General features: G+C 39.3%; 1 protein-coding gene across 1 annotated transcript; it reads left to right on the top strand.

Annotated features, from left to right (window-relative positions):
- Positions 1-1,966: 1,966 nt before the first annotated feature.
- Positions 1,967-26,318, top strand: LOC120297496 (tetraspanin-15-like). The gene is made up of 6 exons (XM_039320183.1): positions 1,967-2,035; positions 3,929-3,943; positions 19,655-19,840; positions 21,220-21,294; positions 23,896-23,991; positions 25,856-26,318. The coding sequence occupies exons 1-6, from the start codon at positions 1,967-1,969 to the stop codon at positions 26,123-26,125; spliced, it is 711 nt and encodes a 236-aa protein (XP_039176117.1). The 3' UTR covers positions 26,126-26,318.

Genomic DNA, 26,318 nt, shown 5'->3' with positions numbered 1-26,318 from the left:
ACAAACGACTCCCTAAGACAAAAAATGATACCAGACCCACACTCACAAAAACCACACAGGATGTCACCACCACACATCCACGCAAAACGCAAACCCAAAGCCACACCGATGATGAGGCACGACCACAAACCAGAAGACAGACCAGAGCTGCATCATTAGCCACTTCAAAGCCCTCCAATCCATACACGAAGCAAACTGACACCCTCCATGAAAATGAGGCACGACCACAAACGCGAAGCCAAAAAATAGCAAGGCAGAGGCAGCCCAAAATCTTAAACCCCTCTGCAACTCAGACTAACCTGAGCACAACCAACCATAACACTCCCCCAGCCAATCAGAGCACAGCCAACCCCCCAGCCAATCAGAGCACAGCCAACCCCACAGCCAATCAGAGCACAGCCACGCCCCTAACCAATCAGAACACACCTCCACCCAATCAGAACACAGCCAAGCTCCCACCCAATCAGTTCATACCCCCACTGGCAGTTAAAAGGAAGAAACGGCTAAGACCACACATTGCTGCTCAAAGCACGAAGCTGAAAACACCCGCCTGAAGATGATGAATGGGACTTCGTCGAAACGTGCAAGACACTTCCAATTTTACGCGGGGAGACAACCCGAAACCCAAAGAACTACACAAACACGCGAAAACCTCAGGAAAACATATACTATAATCTATATATACTATATATATAATCTATATATATACATATAATAACACACCCACCCACACACACACACACACACACACACACACACACACACATATATATATATATATATATATATATATATATATATATATATATATAAAATAATGCAGAGTGACATTGTTATAAACTTTTGCAATATCTTCAATATCTGGCAAATAATTTTCATTTCAGGGACCTCTCAGAGGATCTTGGAAGACTCCTAGGTCTCCTTTGACAACTCTTTAAGAAACACTGCTTTTGAGTAAGATCCTAAAGTTTCTTTATCAAATGTAAATCCATTACTTTTTTTAAAGTTAGGTCTTATGTTGTGTTTGTCTTCTGTTTAGTAAACTAATATTAAACTAAATTTTCAGATGAATCAAGGAAGTGTTTTTTCTGTAGTCAGTCAAGTTTGTGTTGGGAAGAATATATGTTTATGAATATGACCCTAGATTTATCATGGTTATAAAGCTGGGACTATTGTATATATTCATTCCTTATTCACATCAATATAGAATTTTAAAAGGTGCTTTAATTGAAAGAAAAATTCCTGACCATATGAAACATAACATGTTTTAAATGTATTTTTAAGAAATACACTTCATAATACCTTTTCAACCACTATCCTTGATATTAACAAAAGCATATTAATAGGTAAAGGAATTGCCTTGAAGGATTATAAATGAGATATTATTCTCTAAAAATGTTTAGTTGCTTTATGCCTCTTCACAAAATCATAACAGGCATTTATGAACCTTTTTTTTTAAATAATAATGTTCATTTGCAGGGAGATTACTGTACTTATTTTTATACCTAAACAACCATAATAGTTTATTAAGCTTGTAGGCTGCCCAATTCTTAACAATAACCAGGCAGAATACAAGAAGCATACAAGAAATACATTACTTTTGTTCTTAAAAAAAAAGTAAAAGACTGAAGTGGTTTTAAAATGGCATTTTGGTAGTGGAAATTCTGGAATTCTAGAATAAATTAATTAGAAAACAACATTTCCATACCACTGGGAACTGTCATCCATGGTTTACCTAATGAAAATACATCCACTGTTCTGTATTCAATGTAGAACTGTATGAGCAGCATGAAAAATTAATTTAAGTTTATATGTGACTGCACTTTCCTCTCCAAAAAAGGAAGTTAAAAGTCTTTCGTCTCTACACATTGGAATACCAGTTTGAATCAGATCCCTTTCACTATTGAAAAGAAAACAAATTTTGTAGCAAGTCCTGAAAGCAGCATTTGTGAATTAATATGGAAATATGCTTGATAACACCCTGGCATTATTTCTTGATATTTTGAATTATTCTAGAAGCTTTAATCTCTTGAAAGTGAGACACGGATATAAATTCTTCGATATATCTTGTCCTCAAATACTTTCCTTCAAGTTTTGTTTTCTGTGATACGGTATTAAAGGAAATTTCTCTACTCTACATAGGTTTATTTATTTAACTTCACAATTTTTGTAACCCATTCAGCTTATAAAAATCTATACAGCAAATTAAAATGATAAATGCAGCAATACAATAAATGAAAATGATAAAACGCACAAGAACAATACATCAACAATAGTAAATCAGCTGTACTGCTTCTTAAAATGAAGCTCTCTTTAAACCTATATTGTAAAGATTTTATGCTTTCCGTTTTTTGCTGTCTTGTTCATCGAGCATTTATAGAAACCTGCTTTTTTTCATTATTCTATGTTTCTCAGTTCCAATAAAGAAGAATATTTGTAGATTAGGCAAAGAATCCCTTAGACCAGCCCCACCCACACAGACAGGCATGACACCAGAATATAAACCGACAGCAAACAGCACTCCTTACTCGCACTGATGATGTTACCTAGTTAGGTCAATGAAATGTCTGCAAAAAAACAAGCAAGTTCAGAGAACACCAAGGATCCCTCACTTTTTGATGAAATTGCTTGGAAATCCATTTTGTTGGAAGATGTTGTATAGATGATCTGATTCCTTTTTCTGCTGTTCAGGATTGCTGCAATGTGTTTGTGCTCAACTAAATAGAGTTATCCATTCTTTGTTTATTGTATTAATTTTCTTTTGGCTGTGACCGTATTTATGGACTTAGGTGTAGAATTTTTTTTAGACAAGAATTTACACTCCCAATGCAGATATGCTTAAGACACTTGAAAAAATTTACGGTGGAATATTCAAAGAATTTTTAAAAGAAGGGTAAAATTTACTCCGCAATTATTTTTACTAGGTATTGTTATTGACTGTGATGCTAAGGAGGTTATATTGATGTTAAATTTGATTACAGCCGCTAGGTTGTTAATAGGACAATATTGTAATAAGGAATCTTTGCCTACTTTACAAGAATGGTTTCATAAAGTTTCGTATTTGGCAGAAATGGCAAAGATTTCGGCTTTCCTAAAGGAGCAATCTCAAGAAAAATTTTTTGCTGTATGGGAAAAATGGATAAATTTTATACAACATAATTTGGATATGGAAAAATATTATTTAGCCTTTTTATAATTTGTAATGATTGTTTTTTCTTTCTTTCTTTCTTCTTTTTATTTTTTATATATATACATTTTTAATGTATTATTATTCATATATTTTTTTTTTTTATATATATATATGCTTTATTTTTCGTCTACTTTCTTCTTTCTTCTTTCTCTCTCTCTCTTCTCTTTTTATTTTTTATTTTTTTTCTTTTTTAGTATATCTTATTCATTTTAAAGTTTATGTTATGTATATTATTTCTATATATATTATTACTGTGATTTTTATTATTATTATTAATTATTTTATAAATTGCAAATGTTATTTTTAAAATATTTGTTAAATAATCCTATATTCAGTTCTGGGAAGTCGGGGGGGGGGTGGGGTGGTTGGGGAGGGGGGGGTGGATTTTTATTTGTAAAACTTTTGAAAAATTTCAATAAAAAAAAAAAAAAAAAAAATTTACATGCTTTATTGAAACTCACATTTCATTTTTTCTCTTGAGCAAACATGTGTTGACTTACTTTCTTCTTTAGTATATCACATTTCTAGCTGGCCAAAGGGTAGTTGGAGAAGTGCTTCTTGTATTTAAACTACCTAAGAACATGTTAAATTACCCGTGTAGTGTTTGTAAGAGGAAGAGGACTAAGATTAATTAATTATTGTATTTTGTTTGTTTAAGAGCCTTCCATTGGTTTGCTGATCATTAATGAAATAAACATCACTGGTTAAATTGGTTAAACCTTCCAGTGACATTTCCAGATTTTACAGACCCAGGTAATACCCTACTGTCTAGGATTATGTCAGAGTACATATTTCCAGTATGCAATATTAGGCTAAATTGTTTCAAAAACTTAAACGTTTTCTTTTCTCTCTTGCACACTTGCATGTTTCTTTTCTTTTCTTTTTTATTTAATTTTTTATTGGGTACAAAGGAAAAAAAAGATTAAAAACATTGAACATGATAAATCGTCTTTGACATACATCTCCGTCTTGTCAGTCCATATTGTACATTAATTACATATGATATATCTATATACAACTGTACATTTCTAGTCTCTGTCTTAACTTATATCTTTGCTGTGATCCCCATTTTTCCCCTCCATCTATAAAATTTATTTCAGATTCGATAAAATTCTGTTTCCTCCTGATTTTTTAATCTTTCAGTTATCCTGTTTAGTTCTGCGCAATACATAATTTTCTTTATTAGTGCTTTCCCACTCGGTACTTCCATTGCTTTCCACTTTTGAGCAAATAGTATCCTTGCCGCCGTTACCACATGAATGATTAGATATGTGTCAGTTTTATTTACATTTTCCCCTAGTATTCCTAATAGTAATTGTTGAGTCCTTCGCGAAATGGCACGACACGAGAAGCAGTTGTAGTTCTCAGGAAACTTCTTTATTCATGTGTTCAGCTTACAGTTAGAAGACGCCGACAACGCCCAAAACTCCCGGCCTCTTATATAGGCCATCCCCGGGTAAATCTGCAACTTTTGGTGCACCAGCACTTGCGCATGCGCACAAGTACTGGCGACAGCCTGTCTGGTCCCGGGCAGCTTGCACCTGCTGGAACCGTTTGCAATGCCCCGAGCCTGCTTGCACAGGCTCAGGACATAACACCCCTTCCCCCCGGGCTAAAACTATTCCTTATACCATAATAACACATAACTCATTTCTGTAGTGTAGTGCCATGCTCCCCAATACCAGGTATTCCTGGTCTTCCGTCAGCCTCAATGCTCTATTTTTCTACTAGCTCTGTTTGGCCAAGAGGGTTACAAAATCCTCCAAATACTTAGGAGATTTCCTTGTTCTCTGTGACCTCCTAAGTTCAGGGTGCTTGCCAAGTACCCTCTGATTGAGGGGTGATGCGTGCCTGTCCCCCTTGTTTTGCCTTGGTGATTCCCAAAGGCTGTGCTCCACTGCCTGGCCTGCTTGCTTGCCCACCGGGCTCGTCAGGCCAGGGCTTCTTTCACTATGTGACCTGGTTGTCCTGCCTAGCTGTAGGCTCTCTGGCCCTTCTAAGTGACTGTCACTGTTGGGCGTTTCTGTAGAACCTCCTAGGTCCGTCCAAGACCTGTCAGGAGGCTGTCTGTCCCCTGAATCCTGTTCTGTGCCTGGGCTTGTGTGGGTTTCAGTACTGTCCCAAAACTCAGTTGTCCCCTGAGTTGAGTCAGAGGTGTTGTAGTCGGGATTTGGTTCCTCGACCACCTCCCTGTGTGTTTGCCCCCTTCTAGGGACAGGGGTAGTGTCGGGCCAACTCGAAGGAGTGTGTGCCAGCTCTCTTGCGGGGACTGGTTTATTGGGATGCTCCCGGGTATTCTCCCTGACTGGAGTACTGAGTGATGCGGGTGAGTAGTGATTATGCCCCCGGGGTAACTCCCTGGCTGGAGTAGGCGTTGATGCCTGGTATCTAGTTGGGCTCCTTGAATTCCTGTTTGGAGCACTCGCGGAATCTTGAGATGGGCTGATTGTGGCTTCCCCATTGATAATGGGCATCATTCCATGCCCCTCCCTTTGCCCAAAGGGCTCCCCCTCCCCCCCTGGAAAAGACCCAGGAGTCTCATCGGGAAGGTCCCGTCTAGAGCGAAGTTGGTCAATGTGCCGACACAGGACACGACCGTTGTCCAGGGATACCTCGTAGGATGGAGGACCTGTGACCCTGGATATAGATGCGGGGACCCATGTATGACCAGGCCCATAATTACGAGTCCAAACCGGGGCACCCACAAGTAGTTGCCTAGGTGCCCTGGGGTGTGAGACAGAAGGAGGCAGTCTGTCCGGATGCAATCGCTCAAGCTTGGTAGTCAGTTTGCGCCCCCAACGAAGTTCAGCTGGGCTTCTCCCTGTAGAAGTGGACGGTGTGGTGCGATAAGAAAGGAGGAAGTCAGCCAACCTGTGATGCCAGTCTCCGTAGGTGAGTTTCTTCAAGACGTCCTTGGTGATGTGCACCATGCGTTCAGCCATACCATTGGTGGACGGGTGGAAGGGTGCAGAGGTGGCATGACAAATCATGTTAGCCTGTAAGAAAGCTTGGAATTCGGAGGAAGTGAATTGAGGGCCGTTGTCAGACACAATGACGTCTGGGAGCCCGTGTGCAGCAAAAATCCCCCTCAGTACCCGAATAGTCTTTGCAGCGGTGGTGGATGAGACAGGTACAACCTCAAGCCATTTTGAATGGCTGTCAACGAGGACCAAGAAGAATTGACCCTGAAAGGGCCCAGCGTAGTCAATGTGCACCCTAGACCATGGAGATTGTGTTTCCTCCCATCTATGCACAGGAGCTTGGGGCATTTCAGGGCGCGAGCGTTGACAAAGGTGGCATGCATGCACCTTAGCTTCAATGTCTTTGTCTAGGCCAGGCCACCACAAGTGGCTGCGCGCAAGAGCCTTCATTCGTACAATGCCAGGATGACCCTCGTGGAGGGAACCTAAGACCCTAGTCCTCATTGAGGTGGGAATGACAACTCTGCTTCCCCAAAGCAGACAACCCTGAGAGGTGGACAACTCGTTCCTTTTTAGACCAGAAACTCTGAAACTCAGGACTAGGACAGTGCTCAGGCCATCCAGACAAAACCCAAGAAAGGACACGTGAAAGTGTGTGATCTGTGCCCGATTCAGCGGCGACATCCCTGGTATTCAGGGGAGACTCGGGCAAGGCTTGGATAGAGAGAATATTGATAGCTGGCGCAGGGTCAGCTTCTATTACCGGCAGGGGTAATCTACTGAGGCCATCAGCATGGCCCATTTCCTTCCCAGGCTTGTGAAGCAGGGAAAAATCATATGCAGATAAAAAGATAGACCACCTGAGCATCCTGGGGGAGATGATTTGGGGGGTTTGTTTACGTGTGGTAAACAGTCCCAGCAAAGGCTTATGGTCAGTAAAGACGTGAAATGCCTATCATATAAAAAATCATGGATTTTTTTAATTCCAGCAACAACAGCTAAGGCCTCCCTGTCTATTTGAGCATAGTTGCGCTCAGCTGAAGACAATGTCCTGGAGTAATATGCAACAGGAACCTGAGTTCCATCAGACCTGAGGTGGCTCAGTACAGTTCCTACCCCATAAGGGGAAGCATCACAAGCGATGCACACAGGAAGGGACTCATTGAAGTGTGCAAGTACACTGTTAGAAGTGAGCAAGGACTTGACCTCATTGAAACTTGCCTCATGTGTTTGTGACCACTGCCACACTGCCTGTTTATCTAATAGCCTGTGAAGAGGCTCAGCTACACTAGCCTTGTGTGGAAGAAAGGAATTGCACAGGTTCGCCTAGTGCACCAGTTGTGGCCTTATTTGGACCGGGAGGCTTTACTCACAGTCACTCATGCCCTTGTCACCTCAAGACTGGATTACTGTAATGCGCTCTACATGGGGCTACCCTTGAAGAGCGTTCGGAAGCTGCAGTTGGTTCAGAACGCAGCCACGAGAGCGATTATGGGCGCGCCAAGGTATGCCCACGTGTCACCTATCCTCCGCGAGCTGCACTGGCTTCCTGTGGGTCTCCGGACGCAATTCAAGGTGTTGGTTATCACCTTTAAAGCCCTTCATGGCATAGCGCCAGGTTACTTACATTCTGCCGCACAGCTCCCAGAGACCGGTGAGGTCCCATAGATTGGGCCTCCTTCAGGTCCCGTCGGCCAGACAATGTCGGCTGGTGGGCCCTCGGGGAAGGGTCTTTTCTGTGGTGGCTCCGACCTGGTGGAATCAACTTCCCCCCGAGGTTCGAACTACTCCCACCCTGCCGGCCTTTAAGAAGGCCGTTAAAACCCTCCTGTTCCAGCAGGCCTGGGGCTGATGTCCCCGGGGGGCCGGGATATGATCGGACTCGCGGTATGACTGCTTTATTTTATTGTTTTATCATTGTTTTAACTTTGTACGTCGCCCTGAGTCCTTTGGGATTGGGCGGCATATAAACACTGAAAATAAATAAATAAATAAATAAATTGTAGAAATTCAGAAGGCCCAGGAAAGCCTGTAGTTCGGCCTTAGACTTTGGCCTGGGGGCTTGCATAATGGCTTTTAGTTTGGATTCAGCAGGGTGAATCCCAGCAGCATCAATTTTGAACCCCAGAAACTCTGTGGAAGGCACCCCAATTTCACATTTGTCCTTCTTGAGCCTGAGGCCTGTTTTCCTGAACCTTAACAGGACAGCCCTTAACCTTTCAGCTAGAATGTGCGTGGAGTCTCCTTCAGTTAAGACATCATCAAAATAGGGGCAAACCCCTGGTATACCCCGTAGTGTGTTTTCCATTACGCTTTGGAAAATCCCAGGAGCGACATTTACTCCAAATTGAAGTCTCTTTACCTTGAAAGCCCCTCTGTGGGTCACAATAGTCTGAGCTATAGCAGCGTCATCATCAACAGGCAGCTGTTGATATGCTTGAGCTAGGTGAAGCTTTGCAAAAACACGCCCCCCCTTGAGGGAGGCCAGAATATGACTGTCCACAGGAACAGGATAGGCATGTTGCTGCAATGCCTTATTCAGAGTGCATTTGTAATCAGCACAGATGCGAATGTCCCCATTTGCCTTGAGAGGCGTGACAATGGGGGTCTCCCAGGGACTGGAGTCACCAGGTTCCAGAATTCCTTGTTGGATCAGTTTATCCAACTCAGTGTCAATTTTACTCTTTAAAGCAAAAGGGACCCTTCTTGCTTTAATTCTAATGGGAGTGACAGTGGGGTCTAGCTTTAAGGACACAGGAGGTCCTTTGAATGTGCCCAGCTGGGGGCTGAAAACATCTGCAAATTCTTTGCAGACTTCCTGTAGGTCGAGTGTTTGTAGGCTGTTGAGCCCTGTGACGTGTATTCCCAAGGCCTCAAACCAATCGAGTCCTATGAGACTCGTTCGTTCACCCCCTACTACTAATATGTCTAGTGGACCTTCAAAATCCTTATACTGTACGTTAAGGGTGGCCTCCCCCTTAACACACACTCTGGAGTTTTGAAAGTCTGTTAACACAATGTCAGAAGGCCTCAGCTTGGCCTGAGTTCCACTACCAGAACAAATCTTCCTAAACGTTTGCATGGAAATGATTGAAAGGGCAGACCCCGTATCCAGTTCCATAGCTAATGGAACTCCTTGTAGCTTCGCCTTAAGTGACAGCTTTTTCTTAATTGGCTTGTGTGTGCCTGTCCTATAGATGCTTCTTCGCGAAGCGCAAAACCCCACCCTATTCTGGCTGGGGACCCTGGTACCTTTCAGGCGCAATTCTTCCTGAGGTTGTACCTTCAGACGGTACACAGCTGCAATGTGTCCTTGTTTTCCGCACGCCCTGCAGATAGCAGAGCGGAACTTGCAGTCGGTTCTCCTGTGGCGACCTCCACAACTGATGCAGTTGGGAAGAGCTGAAGAGCTTCCTTTTTGTTTCCCTTCCTTTGTGGGGTGAAGACGGTCGACTTCCTTGTCCGGATCCTCCTCAGAGTTTCTTTGGACTTCTTCCTGGTGCACGGATGCAGCATCTGGACTGTTCCTGATCGGCCGCATATTCTTGACGGCGCCGCCCGCTGCTTCCTCTGCGGTGACCTCTCTCAAGGCATCTTGGAAAGACAAGTCCTCGTTAGCAAAAAGTCTCTGTTGTAACTCACGATGCCTTAGCCCGCATACGAATCTGTCCCTCAGTCGTTCTTCGAGGTCCTTGAACTCGCAATGTTTGGCGGCTTTCCTTAATGCGGCGATGTACTCCTTGGCCAATTCTCTGGGTCTTTGATCCCTCTGCTCGAAGGTGTGGCGCCACGCGATGACGGACATCTTAGGCTGGAAGTGCTCCTTCAGTAGCTTTTTTAGATCTGCGTAGCTGACAGAGTCTAAAGGAACAGGTGCTGCAAGGTTCTCAGTGATTTCGAATGCATCTTGACCGCAAACGCACAGCAGGGTGGCAGCCTTCAAACTTTCTTCCCTCACTTGGTTCACTTTGAGGTAGTTTTCCACCCTGGCTGCATAGGACTCACACCTTTCTGGATGTGAGACGTCGAATTCCGAAAGCCTTCCAATCTTTGCCATTTTTGTATCAGGAAGGGTCTATCAGCTAGCCTACCCCCGAATGCACGCTGGATTGGCGGGTAGCTGCCGAGTCAATGCCGTTCCTGCCGCTCAGGACTCACTCGGGTAAGCTTACACCTTTTTGTTGATGTAAGGCAATCCCACCTTCGTCGCCAGTGTTGAGTCCTTCGCGAAATGGCAAGACACGAGAAGCAGTTGTAGTTCTCAGGAAACTTCTTTATTCATGTGTTCAGCTTACAGTTAGAAGACGCCGACAACGCCCAAAACACATCATTTGATGTAAGCAAGGCCTTGACCTCATTGAAGCTTTTCTCATGTACTTGGGACCATTGCCAAACTGCCTGCTTGTCTAAAAGCCTATGAAGTGGTTCAGCTACATTAGCCTTGTTAGGTATGAAAGCGTTGTAAAAATTCAAGAGGCCTAGGAATGCTTGTAACTCAGCTTTAGCCTAGGAGCCTGCTGTATGGCTTTTAATTTAGAATCAGCAGGGTGAATACCCCTGGCATCTATTCTGAATCCCAGGAAATCTGTAGAAGTAACTCCTAACTTGCATTTATCTTTTTTAAGTTTTAGGCCTGTTTTTCTGAAACGAAGCAAAACAGCCCTTAATCTCTCAGCTAAATTCTGAGTAGATTCTCCAGCAATAAGGACATCATCAAAATAGGGGCAAACCCTGGGAATATCTCTCAGGGTTTTCTCCATAACACTTTGGAAAATTCCAGGAGCTACTTTTACTCCAAATTGTAGTCTTTTGACTTTGAATGCCCCTCTATGGGTCACAATAGTCTGTGCCTCAGCAGCAGCTTCATCAACAGGTAACTGTTTTTTTTTTAATTGAAAATTTTTCAAATTTTACAAGACAAATCCCCTCCCCAACCCCCCCAGCCTCCCGTACCCTCCCCCAACTCCCCAAACCTCCCTAACCCTCCCCTGGACCTCCCAGAGTTGATTACGGGCTTATCCAAAATATTTCAAAAAAGAAAAAAAGAAAAAACTTAAAACACATATAAAACTTAAAACACATATAAATCCTAAACAAATCTTAATATTCTAAATTAAATAAATTATCTCTAAAAAGTAATAATCATTAAACACATTATAATATACTCTGAACATCTTCTAATCATGCTTATAATATTATCCACCATTCTATATAAATTCCTCCCAAAACATAATTTTAAGCACTACTTTCTTTGAACATCTATAACTATAATATAAAATCTAATATAAGTCATAAACAAATCTAAATACATTTAGTTAAACGAGTTATACTCCCTCCAAAACACAAATTTAAACATAAACACAAATTTAAACATTACTTAAAACTTTAAACATTAGAATCCCCTTATACACATTTAATCAAATTCCATCTTAAAAATAGTAATAATAATAATTAGAAAAAAAAAATAAACCCAGACACTAAACACATTATAGTATACTCCAAACCTTCTAATATCATGCTAATATTATTATCATTTTTATAAACTCCCCCAAAACACAAATTTAAACATTACTTAAAACTTAAAAAATCCCTTATACACATTTAAATCTTTATCAATAAGAAATTCCATCCACAATAAACACATTAAACATTTAAATCTTCACCAATAACAAATTCCATCCACAAAAAAAACACAATCCTTATCAGTCTCAATTGTCCATTTTCATTCTCCATCCATTATCATACTGATATTATTATTATCAATCTCGATTGTCCATTTTCATTCTCCATCCTTATCATTCTCTAATTTTGAATATTCGTCTTTAACCTTATCAAACTCAAGAGAAGTGCTTTGAGATCTGGCTTTAAGGATTGCTCCAAAATTTCTGGATCTCCCAACAACTCAGAAGCCAATACATGTGGGGATTCCTTAAACTCCTTATTCTGTTGATCTTTTTCTTTACAATTATATGTTGCACGAATTGTCCTCTGCCCCTTCCTCTCAACTTGTTGAAACTCCTCAAGCTGAGATTTCCCATTTTTCATTTCAGACAACAATTCCATCCTTGAAGATTGCTCCAAAGGCTTTATAAGTCTTGCTTCTCCCACAGATTCAGAAACCACTAGATGTGAAACTTCCTTAATCTTCTTCTGTTGTTGCTTTTCTTTACAGTTATGTGCTACACAAGTTATCTTCTGCTCCTCAATCTGAACGTGTTGAGATCTCTCAGGCAAAGGTTCCCCAATTTTAGGGTCTTCAAACTGTAATTCTACATTCTTTTCTTCCAAGGTTTTAAACTTAATAGATGACAATGAACATACCCCCAAGACCGAAGTATAAAAATCTTTTGCTTGAGAAGCAGTATTAAGTCTATAAGATATCCCCAGGTAGTTCACCACCATTCCAATCGGAACATCCCATCTGAACGAAATTCGTCTCTTTTTAAGTTCATTTGCTAAAAAAGCAAACTCCTTTCTTCTTCTTAAAATTTTAGATGGGATCTCCTTTAAAATTATAACATCTTGTGAAGCAATTTGAAATCTCTTCTTATAAAAAGCTTGTATAATTTCATTGTGTAGAGATCTTTTCCCAAAGTAAATTACCACATCTCTTGGCAAATTCTTTTGCACTGCCACCACAGAATTAACTCGAAATAATTTTTCAATTTCACTAAGTATTTCCTTTTTTTCTTTATTCAAAATCACAGCAAAGTCCTTTGCAACCATCTCTTTCAGATCTCCTTGCAAGGACTCTCCCAAGCCTCTAATTCTTAAAGCATATTCCATTTGTCCATATTGAAGCATAAGAATCTCATTTTCCATTTCCTTTTCCATACTTTCAATTTTTCCCTCCATTAATTCCACTTTTTCAACTACTTCTTCCACACGGGAATTCAACTTTTCAATAACAGAAGCAACTCCTTTTAAAGCCAAAACTATGTCTTGCCTCAAAATCTTGTTATTTTCCTCTAAAATCTTTTTCATTTCTGCCCTAATTTGAATTGTAACATTTCCCATCATGTCTTGCAAATCCTTCACAATTGCTGGTTGAACCACAGAAGAGGGTGAAACTATTGATTTAGGAACTGTAAAAGTCCCTGGACGCTTTGGAGCCATCTTTACTCCTTCTTGAGAATTACAAAAATTCCTTCAAAAAAATCATAACTCCCTCAAAAGAAAATCTTTATAATGATAAAAAAAGGGAGTTAGAAAAGAAGAAAAAAGAAAAAAGGAATTAAAATATCCGTTCCAATCATTAAAAAGAAAAAAAAGGGGGGGGGGGAAAGAAAAAACACCAAAAAGCCTGCCTTTTAAAAATACAAAAGACAAAGCAAAAAAGTCAAACAAAAACAATAATGTTTAAAAAGTTAAACAACAAAAATAATAATGCTTCTAAGATCCATCCAATCATTAAAAAGAAAAGAAAAGAGAGAGTAAAAGAAGCCGATCGCCATTCTAGCTTCCCAGAAAAAAAAGCTAGAAAGTCTGCCGATCGCCATTTTACTTTCCCTTTCAGCACAAAGTAAAAAGTAAAAGGAGAGAATATAAACATGAAAATAAACCTTTAAACTTAAAATACATATAAAATCAAAGAAAGCAAAAAGTAAATCCTCTAATCAACTCTGTCCGCTTCTAAAAAAAACTCACCAGGTCCCTTTAAGCGCGGAGGTGATTGCAACGGCTTGTTTTGTCCCTAGGGACAAAAGCAGCTGGGAAGCGGAGACAGTCTGAACTCTGTGGGAGCACTCTGTCACCCCCCCAAAAAAAGAAATTGGGGGTACATAAGAGGCTCTGCCACTATTCAGACAACCCTCTTCCCCCCCCCTTTGCCCAGGAGGGGGATTTTGAACCGCTGAACAGCTGATGTACGCTGTTCATAGCGATTCATTACACTTACCCAGGAGGACGGCTAAAAAGTAGCCGCCATCGCCGCGCAGATCCACCGGAAGTCAACAGGTAACTGTTGATATGCCTGTGCCAGATCTAACTTTGCAAAAACACGCCCCTCTTTTAGGGAAACCAAAATATGGCTGACTACAGGTACAGGATATGCATGCTGTTGCAATGCCTTGTTTAATGTGCATTTGTAGTCTACACAGATGCGAATGTCCCCATTAGTCTTGAGAGGCGTAACTACAGGGGTTTCCCATGGACTTGAATCAACAGGTTCTAAAATACCTTGCTGGATCAATTTATCCAGTTCAGCATCAATTTTCCCCTTAAGAGCAAAGGGTACTCTCCTTGCTTTCACCCTAATAGGAGTGACAGTAGGGTCAAGTTTCAAAGAAACTGGAGGCCCTTTGTAAGATCCTAGCTGTGGACTGAATACATCTGCAAACTCCTTGCAGACCTCTGTTAGGCTTAATGTTTGCAAATTGTGTAGCCCTGTAACTTGGATTCCCAAGGCCTCAAACCAATCGAGTCCAATAAGACTCGTTCGTTCACCCCCAACTACCAGTACATCCAATGGACCTTCAAAATCCTTGTGCTGTACTGTAAGGGTGGCCTCCCCCTTTACACACACCTTGGAATTTTGAAAATCTTTTAAGATTATATTGGAAGGCCTAAGTTTGGCCTGGAACCCACTGCTATTACAAATCTTCCTGAAAGTGTGAATAGAAATGATTGAAAGAGCAGACCCAGTGCCCAGTCCCATAACCAATGGAACTCCTTGTAACCTCACCTTAAGTGACAGTTTCTTCTTAAGTGGTTTGTGTGTGCCTGTTCTACAAATACTCCTGTGTGATGCGCAGAAACCCACCCTGTTTTGGCTGGGGACCCTGGTACCTTTCAGACGCAATTCTTCTCAAGGTTGTGCCTTCTGATGGCCCAGACAAACAGATGCTATGTGGCCTTGCCTTCCACACGCTGTACAGATTGCAGAACGGAACCTGCAGTCGGCCCTCTTGTGGCGACCTCCACACCCGAAGCACTTGGACATAGCTGTAGCCTTTTCTTTGCCTTCCTTCTGCTTCCTTTCTTTGGCTGGGTAGAGATGATCCACCTCTTCTTCAGGATCTTCCTCCGAGCTCTCATGGACTCCCTCATGGTGCACGGAGACTGCTTCTGGGTTGTTCCTGATGGGCCTCATGTTCTTGACTGCCCCACCTGCTGCCTCCTCTGCAGTGACCTCTCTCAAGGCATCTTGGAAAGAAATGTCTTCTTTTGCAAAGAGTCTCTGTTGCAAATCTCTGTTCCTTAACCTGCATACAAATCGGTCTCTCAGCCTTTCTTCTAAATCTTTAAAATCACAGGGCTTAGCTGCTCTTCTCAAAGCTGCAATGTATTCTTTGGCTGATTCACCAACTCTTTGATCTGTGCCTTCATGCTATGACAGCAACTTGGGCTGAAAATGTTCCTTCAATAACTTCTTTAAGTCTGTATAAGTGACAGACTCAAGAGGAGCAGGGGCTGCCAAATTTTCTGCAATCTCAAATGCATCTTGACCACAGACACACAGCAAAGTAGCGGCCTTCAAGCCATCTTCTCTAACTTGATTCACTCTAAAGTAATTTTCTACTCTAGCGACATAAGACTCCCATCTTTCTGGGTGAGTAACATCGAATTCAGACAATCTTCCTATCTTCGCCATCCTTGCTTCTTATTCTAGGAAGGGGTCTATCAGCCAGCTTACCTCCAGCGACACTGTACTGGCAGGCCAGGTGCTGAGTTTAACGCCGTCTTCCTTTCTCCAGGACTCCTTGGGTAAGCCTTACAAGTCTTCTTTCTTGTAAGCGATCCCACCTTCGTTGCCAGTGTTGAGTCCTCGAGTCAATGGCGAAAGAAGAGCACACATTCTGATGGTTGTAACAGCCTTTATTCTCTTCAGCTCTCTCCGACACAACTCAGAGGCTCGCAGGCCTCTCTGCCTCTAAATAGAATCCCCGGGCAAAAAGGTAATAAAGAATGGCGCGCTTTCGCCCTTGTGCATGCACATAGGCTGGCACCACTCAGTCTGGTCCTGGACAGCTCAGGACACAACATTTTTGTTCTGTTGATCTGGCGTCCCTGGTGTTGCAATGGAATTCTGCTTTCTCGAACAGTGTTCTGATGCAGCTTTGTTTGTGGCATTTGGAGTGGTTGCTGTGGAAGTATGCCAATATGACCTCACAGTAGTCCACAAATCAGCCTCAACTCTCAGACATACCCTGTCAAAACGTAAGGAGGAGACAGAAACAAACCAAAAATCAGGCATCATATACTGAATCCAGTGCAGCAACTGTGAAAAAGAACTATGTGGTACAAACAGGAAGAAAGCTATCTACCAGACTGCACAAACATTTCTTGGCTATCAAAAGACATGACCTACTATCCTTCATGTCCGTCCACGAAGACAGAAGGACACAAGTTTGATCTAACTGGGACCACAGTTGTAATGCAAGCGAAATCAAGGGGAGAAAGAGAATTCCTTGAAGCCTGGCTCTCCATCAATAAGTCAATAAACAGACACATTGACATCGACCCAGTCTACCAACCACTGAGAACGAAAGAAATACTTCAACCGCAATCCTGAAGGCATCATTTAAAATGAACAAAGAGGCACCCCAGCAAACAGCAACAAAAATCACAACTCTCCACAAGAAACCAGACCATGCCTCAACAACAGCCAGCCAGCCAGCCAAACAACCCGAAACCAGATCATGACTCAGAGTCAACCAAACGAGCAAACGCCATTTGCATCATATCAGACGATACCCAAACACCAAAAACTATGGCCCAGAACAACAACAAGCCAATCAAACAGCCTGAAACCAGACCATGACTCAGAAACATCCGGACTAATAACACCCACACCAATTTACATCACACACAAAGGTATTTAATGGCCAATGCTCTGACGGTCGAGCACAATTCAAAGCGCACTGAAGATGTCCCCTGAATGGAGGCGAAACATTTGCAGCCAAATTGCCAAGCTTGGAGATCAAACCAACAGCCCAACTGCTAACCTAAGCTACTAATATTCAAACATATCTCAAGGAAAACCATTTTCAGATAGTAAGCGTTCATGCAAAAGTTGTGTTGCCACTGTGTAGCCTGGATGGTCATTAGAGTGGATACCAGACTACAGGTAGTCCTTGCCTTATGACCACAACTGAGTCCAAAATTTATGTTGCTAAGCAAGACTGTTGTTAAGTGAGTTTTGCCCCATTTTTTGCTAAGTAAATCACTGCAGTTATTAAGTCAGTAACAGGGTTAATAAGTGAACCTGACTTCCCCATTGAATTTGCTTGTCAGAAGGTCGCAGTGATGATCACATGAACCTGGGACAATGCAACGATCATAAATACATGCCAGTTGCGAAGCATCTTAATTTTAATCAAGTGACCATGGGGATGCTGCAGTGGTCATAAGTGTGAAAAATGGTCATAAGTCATTTTTCAGTGCCACTGTAACTTCAAGTGGTCACTAAATGAATGATTGTAAGTTGAGGACTATCTGTATCACCACGCTCTGGATCCCAGTATCGAAGCCTGGAAACAGGAAATCAGGACAGGGTAAAGAGGCCAGAATGTAGAGGATAGGAGATACTTGTCATCTTAAACAAGCTCCAAAATGCTTGTTTGAGGTTTGTGTCATGTGCAAAGAATCAAGACCGCATGTTAAGTTCTAGTTAAGAAGATTTATTGCTCACATTATATGCAAGAATCTAGTCAACTAATGGTCAGCACTAAATTGGCATTAGATAAGAGTTAACGGAATTCAAGGGGAGGACTGGACTTGGATCACTTGTGGCAACGTAAGGACTTCAGACTGATTCCTCTTTTGACTCCCTCCCCGCTCAGGCTCTGCCTCTTTTTCTCCTACCGTTTGTTTTTCAAAGCAGAGGGCGGAGGGATTTGGTTTTTTTGGGCAGAAATCTGAGGGAACTTGATGAGGTACTCTTTATTACCAGCTGACCAGGGAATGGTGAGATGATAGTTAGTTCCTTTTGAGCATTGCAGGCTTGCAAAAAATAAAAGTAAATTAACTTATTCCAATTACATTCTTGTAACCTTACCTAATCAGATAAATTTATTTAAACCCAACTTAATTTTTTATTATGAATCCAGATGACTTTGGAATGGGAAACCTGGTCAAGTTCCCTTAATGTTTATACATTTCATAAAATACTATACAATATTGCAATTGAAAATAAGCTGATTCCATCTGTTGGTATATAGTGTTGAAAGAAAAATCTTCATCAGGGTCCAGTCCAAGTTGGGAATAAACAAAATGTAGGCTGCTTTAGAAAGAAGATCGTAGTTTATTGAAGAGCAGAACCACAAAACAGGCTCTGGAGCAGCTGACCACATGTAGCTGGGAGTGGTGGTTTTTTATACCTTTTTGGGCTTTTGTGTTTGGAGTTGTTCCTGTTTGAGGCTTTGTATTTCCTGTGTCATGTACTTTGACCTGAGTCTGAGTGTGCCCTTTCTGGTATTCTAATGATGGTGGGTTAATCCTATTATGTCCCAAGGTCATATCCTGCTTCCCTATGGCTGTGGCTGATGACTACATCCTGTGTTGGATTTTTTGGGTGACAGGGTTGTTGATTCTAGGGATCTTTTGTCTTTCTAAGCCCATCAGTTCTAAGCTTCCTGGCTCCAATCTTTCTGAAAGATTTCTACAGACCTGGCCTCTGCTTGGGGCAGGGAAACTTCGGGGAGTGGGGGGTGGTTTCTGCCTAAAGATTTCCATTATTCCTTTGAGAAATATATTCTGCCTTTTTAATATCCTCCAAAATATTTCTTTCTCGGGGTAGGGGTGGGGGCTGACTTCCCACAACAGTATAGTTGTTTTGTAAGTTTCTGGCCTCTTAAGCACATCTTTCAAGCCATATTCATTCTGATCATTGCAACTTCCTCATTTTTTTCCAAGAAATCAGTTAGTGACTTAGATTATAAGAATATAAAATTGTTTAAAATATCTAGAATAGTCTTTCTCAATTGGGATTGAAGTCAATATGTTTTCCTTGAGATACAATGATTTAAAAACATTGTTTTTTAATGTTTAATATATTGTAAATTATAGATATAATCAATTTTATGTATGGGTTCCCTGATAATTATTTCATGGATTTCTTGAAGGTAAAAAGTTTGGGAAAGTTTGATCTAGAACAGTGTTTCTTAAAGTGTGGTTTGACCGATCTTGGGGTCCCCTGAAAACCTCTCAGGGGTCCACAAAATCAAAATTATTTGCCTGGTATTGAAGATACTTGCAAAAATGTATATCAATGTCACTCACTCATGTCATTATTATTTATTTGTGAAGAACTTGGGGTCTTTCAAGAGAGTGATTATCTTATTATCAGTTGCATTGATCGACCTACAAACAGTTCAGTAATAATGTTTTTGTTATGTGTATTAACCTAAAAGAGACAAAATATGCTCATTTTACCACCAAGAATATCAAAGCTTTTTGCTCTTTTTGAGTCAACAGTGATTGTTTCCGGTCTCGGCTTTGGATTAGTGATTCTCTTCAAATGTCCTTCACTTAGTTATTAATGAAATGCACAGAATTTGTAATTTGTAAGCATACAGCATCCCCCCCTTTTTTTCTGTTGCAGTTGCTAGGGGCGTTTGTCTTAGCTGTAGGCATTTATGCAGAAGTTGAAAGACAGAAATATAAAACCCTTGAAAGTGCCTTCTTAGCTCCAGCGATCATCCTTATTCTCTTGGGCATCGTAATGTTCCTTGTGTCCTTTCTGGGAGTATTGGCTTCTCTGAGGGACAATTTATGCCTTCTTCAAACTGTAAGTATTTTTTATTTAAGTAGAAGCCTATTTTCCTTGACCCTTCTAAAACGATTTCATTTCCCTGTCTATAAACAGTTTTAAGAAAACTCGTCTAATCACTTCCTTCAGAAGTAGCAGAAAGAAATTTCAGTGAGTCGTTGTTGGCTCATGTCAAGTCTGTCAACAAAGCAGTTTTTATGATTCCTGATAGGCATCTGGGAAAAAATGCTTTTAAAAAAAGAGCTAAATGGAAGTACAAAAGTAAAATTCATTTAAGAAAATTCAGGCCTTTCAAGGCCTTTATTCTTAATTAATAGTTAACCCATATTTAATCTACTCCCTCCTGTGCATCCTGCTCCTTCTCTGCCTGTCTTTTAATTCATATTGCTGCATTTTCATTGTTTATTTTATTGTTTCATTGTATTACTATTGTTATGTGTACATTTTTTATAATTTTACATATTTACTGTTGTAAGCTGCTCAGAGTAACCTCACAGCGAGATGGGCGGCAAATAAATTTAATAAATAAATAAATATGCTTGCATAGTGTAATGTTAAAAAACAAATCAAGACCATTCAAAATACTACAGTCTAGATCAGGGGTCTTCAAACTTGGTTTTTTATGACTTGTGGACTTCAACTCCCAGAATTCCTCAGCCAGGCATGCTGGCTGAGGAATTTTGAAAGTCCACAAATCATAAAAGGGCCAAGTTTGAAGACACCAGGTCTAGATACACATCTTTCTTAGAAATCTGAGCAAGAGTCTTTCATTCTTTCATGCTAGAATGTTGTTCAATTCCTTAACAAAACTAATTATTTTGAGGTAAATTATGTGTTTACTTATTAATAATTTAAATTGAAATGAAAAATAAGTTTGAATTTAATTATGTTATAGTGTCAATTAACCCTTTATGACTAGAAGTATTATTAACATTTTGTTAGCCTAGTGACAGAGATCAGAATTGGAATTGAACAAGTGTAATAGTAACATTATTAACTAAATTTCATGATGATGATTTTAAACATTCAGAAATCTCTTTTAATAAAGATTAAATTTAATTTGAAAAGGAAATTATAGGATGAGAATTTGTTTTTTCAATCAGGCATAGGGAAAAACTGATTAGTACTTATCAAACTTTTGTGGAGACAAATTTGTGGTGACTTTTGTGATTTTTGTACATATTGTAATTAGATAGGTTTGTAACATGGAAACCAGATAGAGTTTCAACCCGATAGACATTTTTGGTGAGAACTCAAGTACACTAAGCTCATCTCCAATTGTTCTGAAAGTTATTCTAATTAACTATTGTAAAAGTAAACATTCATCATTTCAAAACTAAGGCTCTTGGGCTGTGCAAGTTTTATGTAATATTTTTTTTTAAATCCTTCTTTTGCAGTTTATGTACATTTTGGGCTTTTGTTTGCTCATTGAACTAATTGGTGGAGTTATGGCCTTAATTTTCCGAAATAAGGTAAGAAAATGCTTTGCCAAATTAACCATAAAGTTAAGTTAAAAAAAGAGTCTGGATCCTGCATAACATTAAGATATTAACATTATTAATTAAATTGCATGTATGTTTATTATTAACAAAAATTTTGTGAGAAATGTCTGCAGTGAAGACCAATTCTAAGTAACATGTACTAATTAAATATGTACAATTTAAAACTTAAATGTCTGAAGTAAGAGGATGTGCAGTCATGGCCAAGTTACAGAAGAATATGCCAGATGCAGGGGTCAATTATATTTGGCTCTGAGAAAGCACTTCACAAACTGTATTCTGACAATCTACATATTCTGCAAACCAAGCACTTAATTGTTTTTCATTTTGTACAATTTATTCTGCAATGTTTATTACTTTGCATTTGATGTTATCCCAGTCAGAGTAGTTTACATTAATCCTTCTCGCTCTCTGACATATTTTTAACTATCTTGATAACCATGAAGTATAGAAAAATTAATTTCTTTGGAAGTTGGAACCAGTATCTAATACAATATCCTGTGTGCCTTCCTGTCATAACAGAATGCAAGCATCTGTTTAAACTCTTTTGGCATTATAAAGTTGTCTTTTTCCCTTGCATAGTCTTTAACTCTTTAGAATATTTTCATCTGGAAACTTTATGAGCTTTGAAAACTGTTCTTTTATAATTGATAGTATTTTCATGTATTAAAATATTGATGGATCTGTTGTATCAGTGAAATATTGATAATTGAGTATCATAAATGTGTCATTTCTCTAATGTAATTTTTAAAAGGTAGCAGTTTTCAAACTTAAAATTAATGATTGAAATATCTGATAGTCCCCCAAATTGAAATCAGCTTTGTATGTTGGGTACTATTACACTGGAAACACACTGTCTTCTGAACAGGAACAGTCTTCTCTGAATATTAAAAATGATTTTTTTTGTCCAACAGCAGTCCATAGGGAGTGGTTAAAGAAGCTGGCAAAGAAATGACTACTCATAGCACCATACATATATCAAGTTAATTTGATATAATGAGGCCATGTGATCTACTCACTCTAGATTAGGGGTGGGCAATTGGCCTCGTTTACGACCTGTGGACTTCAACTCCCAGAATTCCTGAGCCATGCTGGTTCAGGATTTCTGGGAGTTGAAGTTAACAGTCGTAAAGGTAGTACAGAGCACATAGTTGCCCATTCCAGCTCTAGATAAATTAGCAGGATGGAAACTGGCTGCAAGATATCTAGCTGGAAAATGAGAAATTATAAGGGAAGCAGGACACTTGCAGGTCCACCCTGCAGAGTAACTTTAGGATGTATCACCACCATAACTGAAAATTTTCACTTTGCAACTATATTCCATGAAACACAGTGAAGAAGAGGAAAAACAGTTCAGTTGGATGAATTAAACTTGTCTAATAGCAGAAGCAGATGAGTTATTTAGTTAGTTATATCATGAATATTACATGAATACCAAGAATTATTGCATGAGAACATCATCTAGAAAATCTCTAAAAACCATCATTTTGTAGGAGTGTTTTGTTTATGCTTTTGAGTCAGTGTTGATTCCTAGTGACTGTGTGGATAAGTCTGCAGTTTTTTTGGCAAGGTTTTTTCAGAAGTGGTTTGCCATTGCCTGCTTCCTCAGGCTGAGAGAGACTGACTGGTCCAAAGTCACTTGGCCTTATGGCTAAGGCGGGACTAGAATTCCCAGTCTCCCAGTTTCTAGTCCGGTACCTTTAACCACTTCATTGAACTGGCTGTTTGTCAAATAGGAGTAATTCATGATTTTTCTACAGTTTGGTCAAGCTAATTTGGCAAGTCACTTATTTGCCTATAAAATTACCAGTTATTGCTTTCCTTCAGTAATTTATTGAATTAAATCTAATATAATATTGTCATTTTTCTAAGACAAAAGCAATGTGATGTAATAACAGTTTAATAAACAAACCTACTTCTATTAGAATAATAGAAACTTTACTATTTTCTCTTTGATACTTGTTATGTAACACATTAAGCTCCTGTCCTTCAATATCTTTCATTTGTAGCTTTGGTGATTTATTTAATGATTTCATTAAAATAGTTTCTACTTTATTTCATATCAAGGCCAGGCAGCCTTTTGATTGTGCTATTTTACAGTATTATTGTTACTTTTCCTTCTCTACACAGCAAGCATGGGTATCTCTAGGAAGGGGGGGATCAAAACACTCATAATGGAAACTGTAACCATGTGGTCAAAGTCCTGCCCTTGTTGATGTTTGATCAAAAAGTTTGGTCACAGGGATTGATCATATGGTTATGGCTGCCATATTAACTTTGTGACACCCTATAAAATAGGGAAGAGATCAGGAGACCTTGGGAGAGGCACATAAACAGAGGTGTTTGAGGGGTGCAAATGATGAAAACAAGGTTGTGCTGTTGCATTGTAAGCTCCACCCCTTTTGTACCTGCATTGGGACATCACACATACGAAAGGGATGGAGCTTGGGTTATTTTGATGAAAAGATATGATTATATAGCTGCCTCCAAGAAGCTGTATCGTCAACTAATGTATTCAGCTTTCTATGATTGTATGCTGACTTGTTTTTCTTTTACTTCTTTTTCCTTTTAAAGACAATTGAGTTTTTAAATGAGAATATCGGAAGAGGAATTCAGAATTACTATGATGACTTGGACTTCAAAAACATTATGGATTTTGTTCAAAAGGAGGTTTGTTTTTCAGTATCAACTCAACCTTGCCCAAACTGCTATAGATTCATTAATATTCTAGCGGTCGACAATATTTTCCCCCGCAGATGGCTTCAAAGTTGCCAGAAATTCAGGAGAGACATGCTAGATTTTTGTATTCTTTCAGGAGAGCTTGTGAGATGTTGGTGATTGCACACAAGGTTTCAAAAATGGTGCCTGTCTTTCATTTCAGATCATAATACATTGTATTATGGTGTACATTCAGAAAAACAAACTTCATTTGATAGTAAAATGTTTAAAAGCTTTTGTGGAATTCTGCCAGAACTGCAGGCCATTTCTGCTGCTCATCCATCCATGAGCAATATCTACTGAACTCATAATAAAATTAAGGGTGACATTAGTTGACTACGAATAGAAGCCATCAGCAGAAAAAGAAAGAAAAACATATTTTATCCAGCTCCTTCCAACCATGATAATCTCTGTTAGTTTATGTTGGGCTTGACTCATACACCGTATTTCATCTCTGATGTATACATCAGTTATAAAACTCGGGTGCTTGTGTGGCTTTCTTCCTTGTAATATATAGTTTATATTTAACTATGTATAGCTTTCCCACTGATTTTGCTAACTCTGGTCTGTAGCTGTATAGAGAAAATTCTTCCTCACCCTTTCTAGTGCCACTGCTGTAGAAATAGTGGATGGGGTGGGGAGTTCTTTCTCAGGCAGGGTTAGAAAAGGGATCACTGGAAATTTCCCTTCTCTGTTTCAATGCAATACTATAGTAATAATCTATTAGATATTAAGAATATGTCTGTAAGAGTGACACATTACCATAATAAAATTATGACATTATGATAAAATTATGATAAAAGACTATCAAAGAATGGAGATTTATTTGTTAATCATTTACACTACAGTATTACAATTTACAATATAATTGTAAGCACATCTGATCTGTAATAAAACCCACTGAATTCAATAGAATGAAATCCTGGCTTGAGCTGAATTTTTTTGATCAATAATAAGTTTGTTGAAACCTGAAATTCTTAGTGAAGGAAATAGGCTGTTAAATTCTCATAAATGTTTGAATTAGGTTATTTTTCTCTAAGCCGCTGAGAAGCTTAATGAAATAAAAACATCTAGAGAGGCATCATATATGTAGATGATAATGAAATCCCCTGTGATCATATAGATACATTGGAACACAAGCTGAATGGAATGAATGTAAGGTGTGGAGAAGCTTATATTATATTATATTATATTATATTATATTAATTACATTACATTACATTACATTTTTAAAAACAATTAAATTAAAAAAAACAATGTCAATCTTTCTTTTGAAGAAAAAATAAATAGTATTTATACCATTTTACTGCTTTCCAAGTCTCACATTTTTTTTTCTGTGTTTATGCTAGGATTCACATATGCATTGGGATTTTCAAAGACCTTTAAGAATTTTTTAACCATTTAATTTTTCACATTTCTTTATTTTTGACCTTAATGTTGCTATTTTTAAAATTCAAGCTAACTCACATCCTTTTTCTTTATGATTCAGCAAATTTCTTCTTGCATATATTTGTACATATATATGTACACAGACATAAGCAAAACACACACAATATACTCTTTAATCACTAACCTTGGAAGTATACAGTAGTTTGGGATTTAACTAGATTACTCAAATCAAATCTTAAGGCCCTATTTCCCTATAGAATCTTTTCCAAAATTGTATTTGAAGATTATTGCCTATCATATAGGCAATAATTTCATTGTTAACAGATTTTTTTTCTTGATTGGATCATGATTTTTAAATGAGGAATGTTTACATTCTGCAACAATGCTATGTATGCTACTTTATAATTAATACCCTTTTCTTTTAAAGTTTAAGTGTTGTGGTGGTGAAGATTTTAAAGATTGGTCACAAAATCAATATCATGATTGCTCTGCTCCAGGACCATTAGCCTGTGGAGTCCCATATTCTTGTTGTGTTGCAAATAAGGTAAAAACAGTACATTATTCTCAATTAGTTGGGCAGCTTTTTGAGTGTTTGTCACATTGTGTAAAATCAATAGTTTTCCCCTTAAAGGTAAGCTTGTCAACAAAAAGAATAATCTGTGGAAACATTCGTGATAAAGGGTGCAGAGAAGAGTAACAAAGATGATAAAGAGTCTGGAGGCTAAACCATATGATTGAAGGAACTAGGTGTGCCTAGTCTAATAAAGAGGACTAAGGGAGATACGATGGCAGTCTTCCAGTACTTGAGAGGCTGTCACAGAGATGAGGGGGTTGACCTATTCTCCAAAGTACCCAAGGGAGGACAAAAAGTAACAGGTGGAAGATCATTA

Source organism: Crotalus tigris, unplaced genomic scaffold, assembly GCF_016545835.1.
Source record: "Crotalus tigris isolate CLP2741 ecotype Arizona unplaced genomic scaffold, ASM1654583v1 scf7180000023625.2024221, whole genome shotgun sequence".
Classification (NCBI taxonomy): domain Eukaryota; kingdom Metazoa; phylum Chordata; class Lepidosauria; order Squamata; family Viperidae; genus Crotalus; species Crotalus tigris.
The sequence above is the reverse complement of the archived record's forward strand: the minus strand, read 5'-3'. Positions and strand labels throughout refer to the sequence as shown.

Coding starts and splice junctions, on each gene's coding strand:
- LOC120297496 (XM_039320183.1), top strand. CDS start 1,967: ATGCTTGATAACACCCTGGCATTATTTCTTGATATTTTGAATTATTCT. Junction 19,841..21,219: donor ATTTATGCCTTCTTCAAACT/GTAAGTATTTTT, acceptor CTTCTTTTGCAG/TTTATGTACATTTTGGGCTT. Junction 21,295..23,895: donor CCTTAATTTTCCGAAATAAG/GTAAGAAAATGC, acceptor TTCCTTTTAAAG/ACAATTGAGTTTTTAAATGA.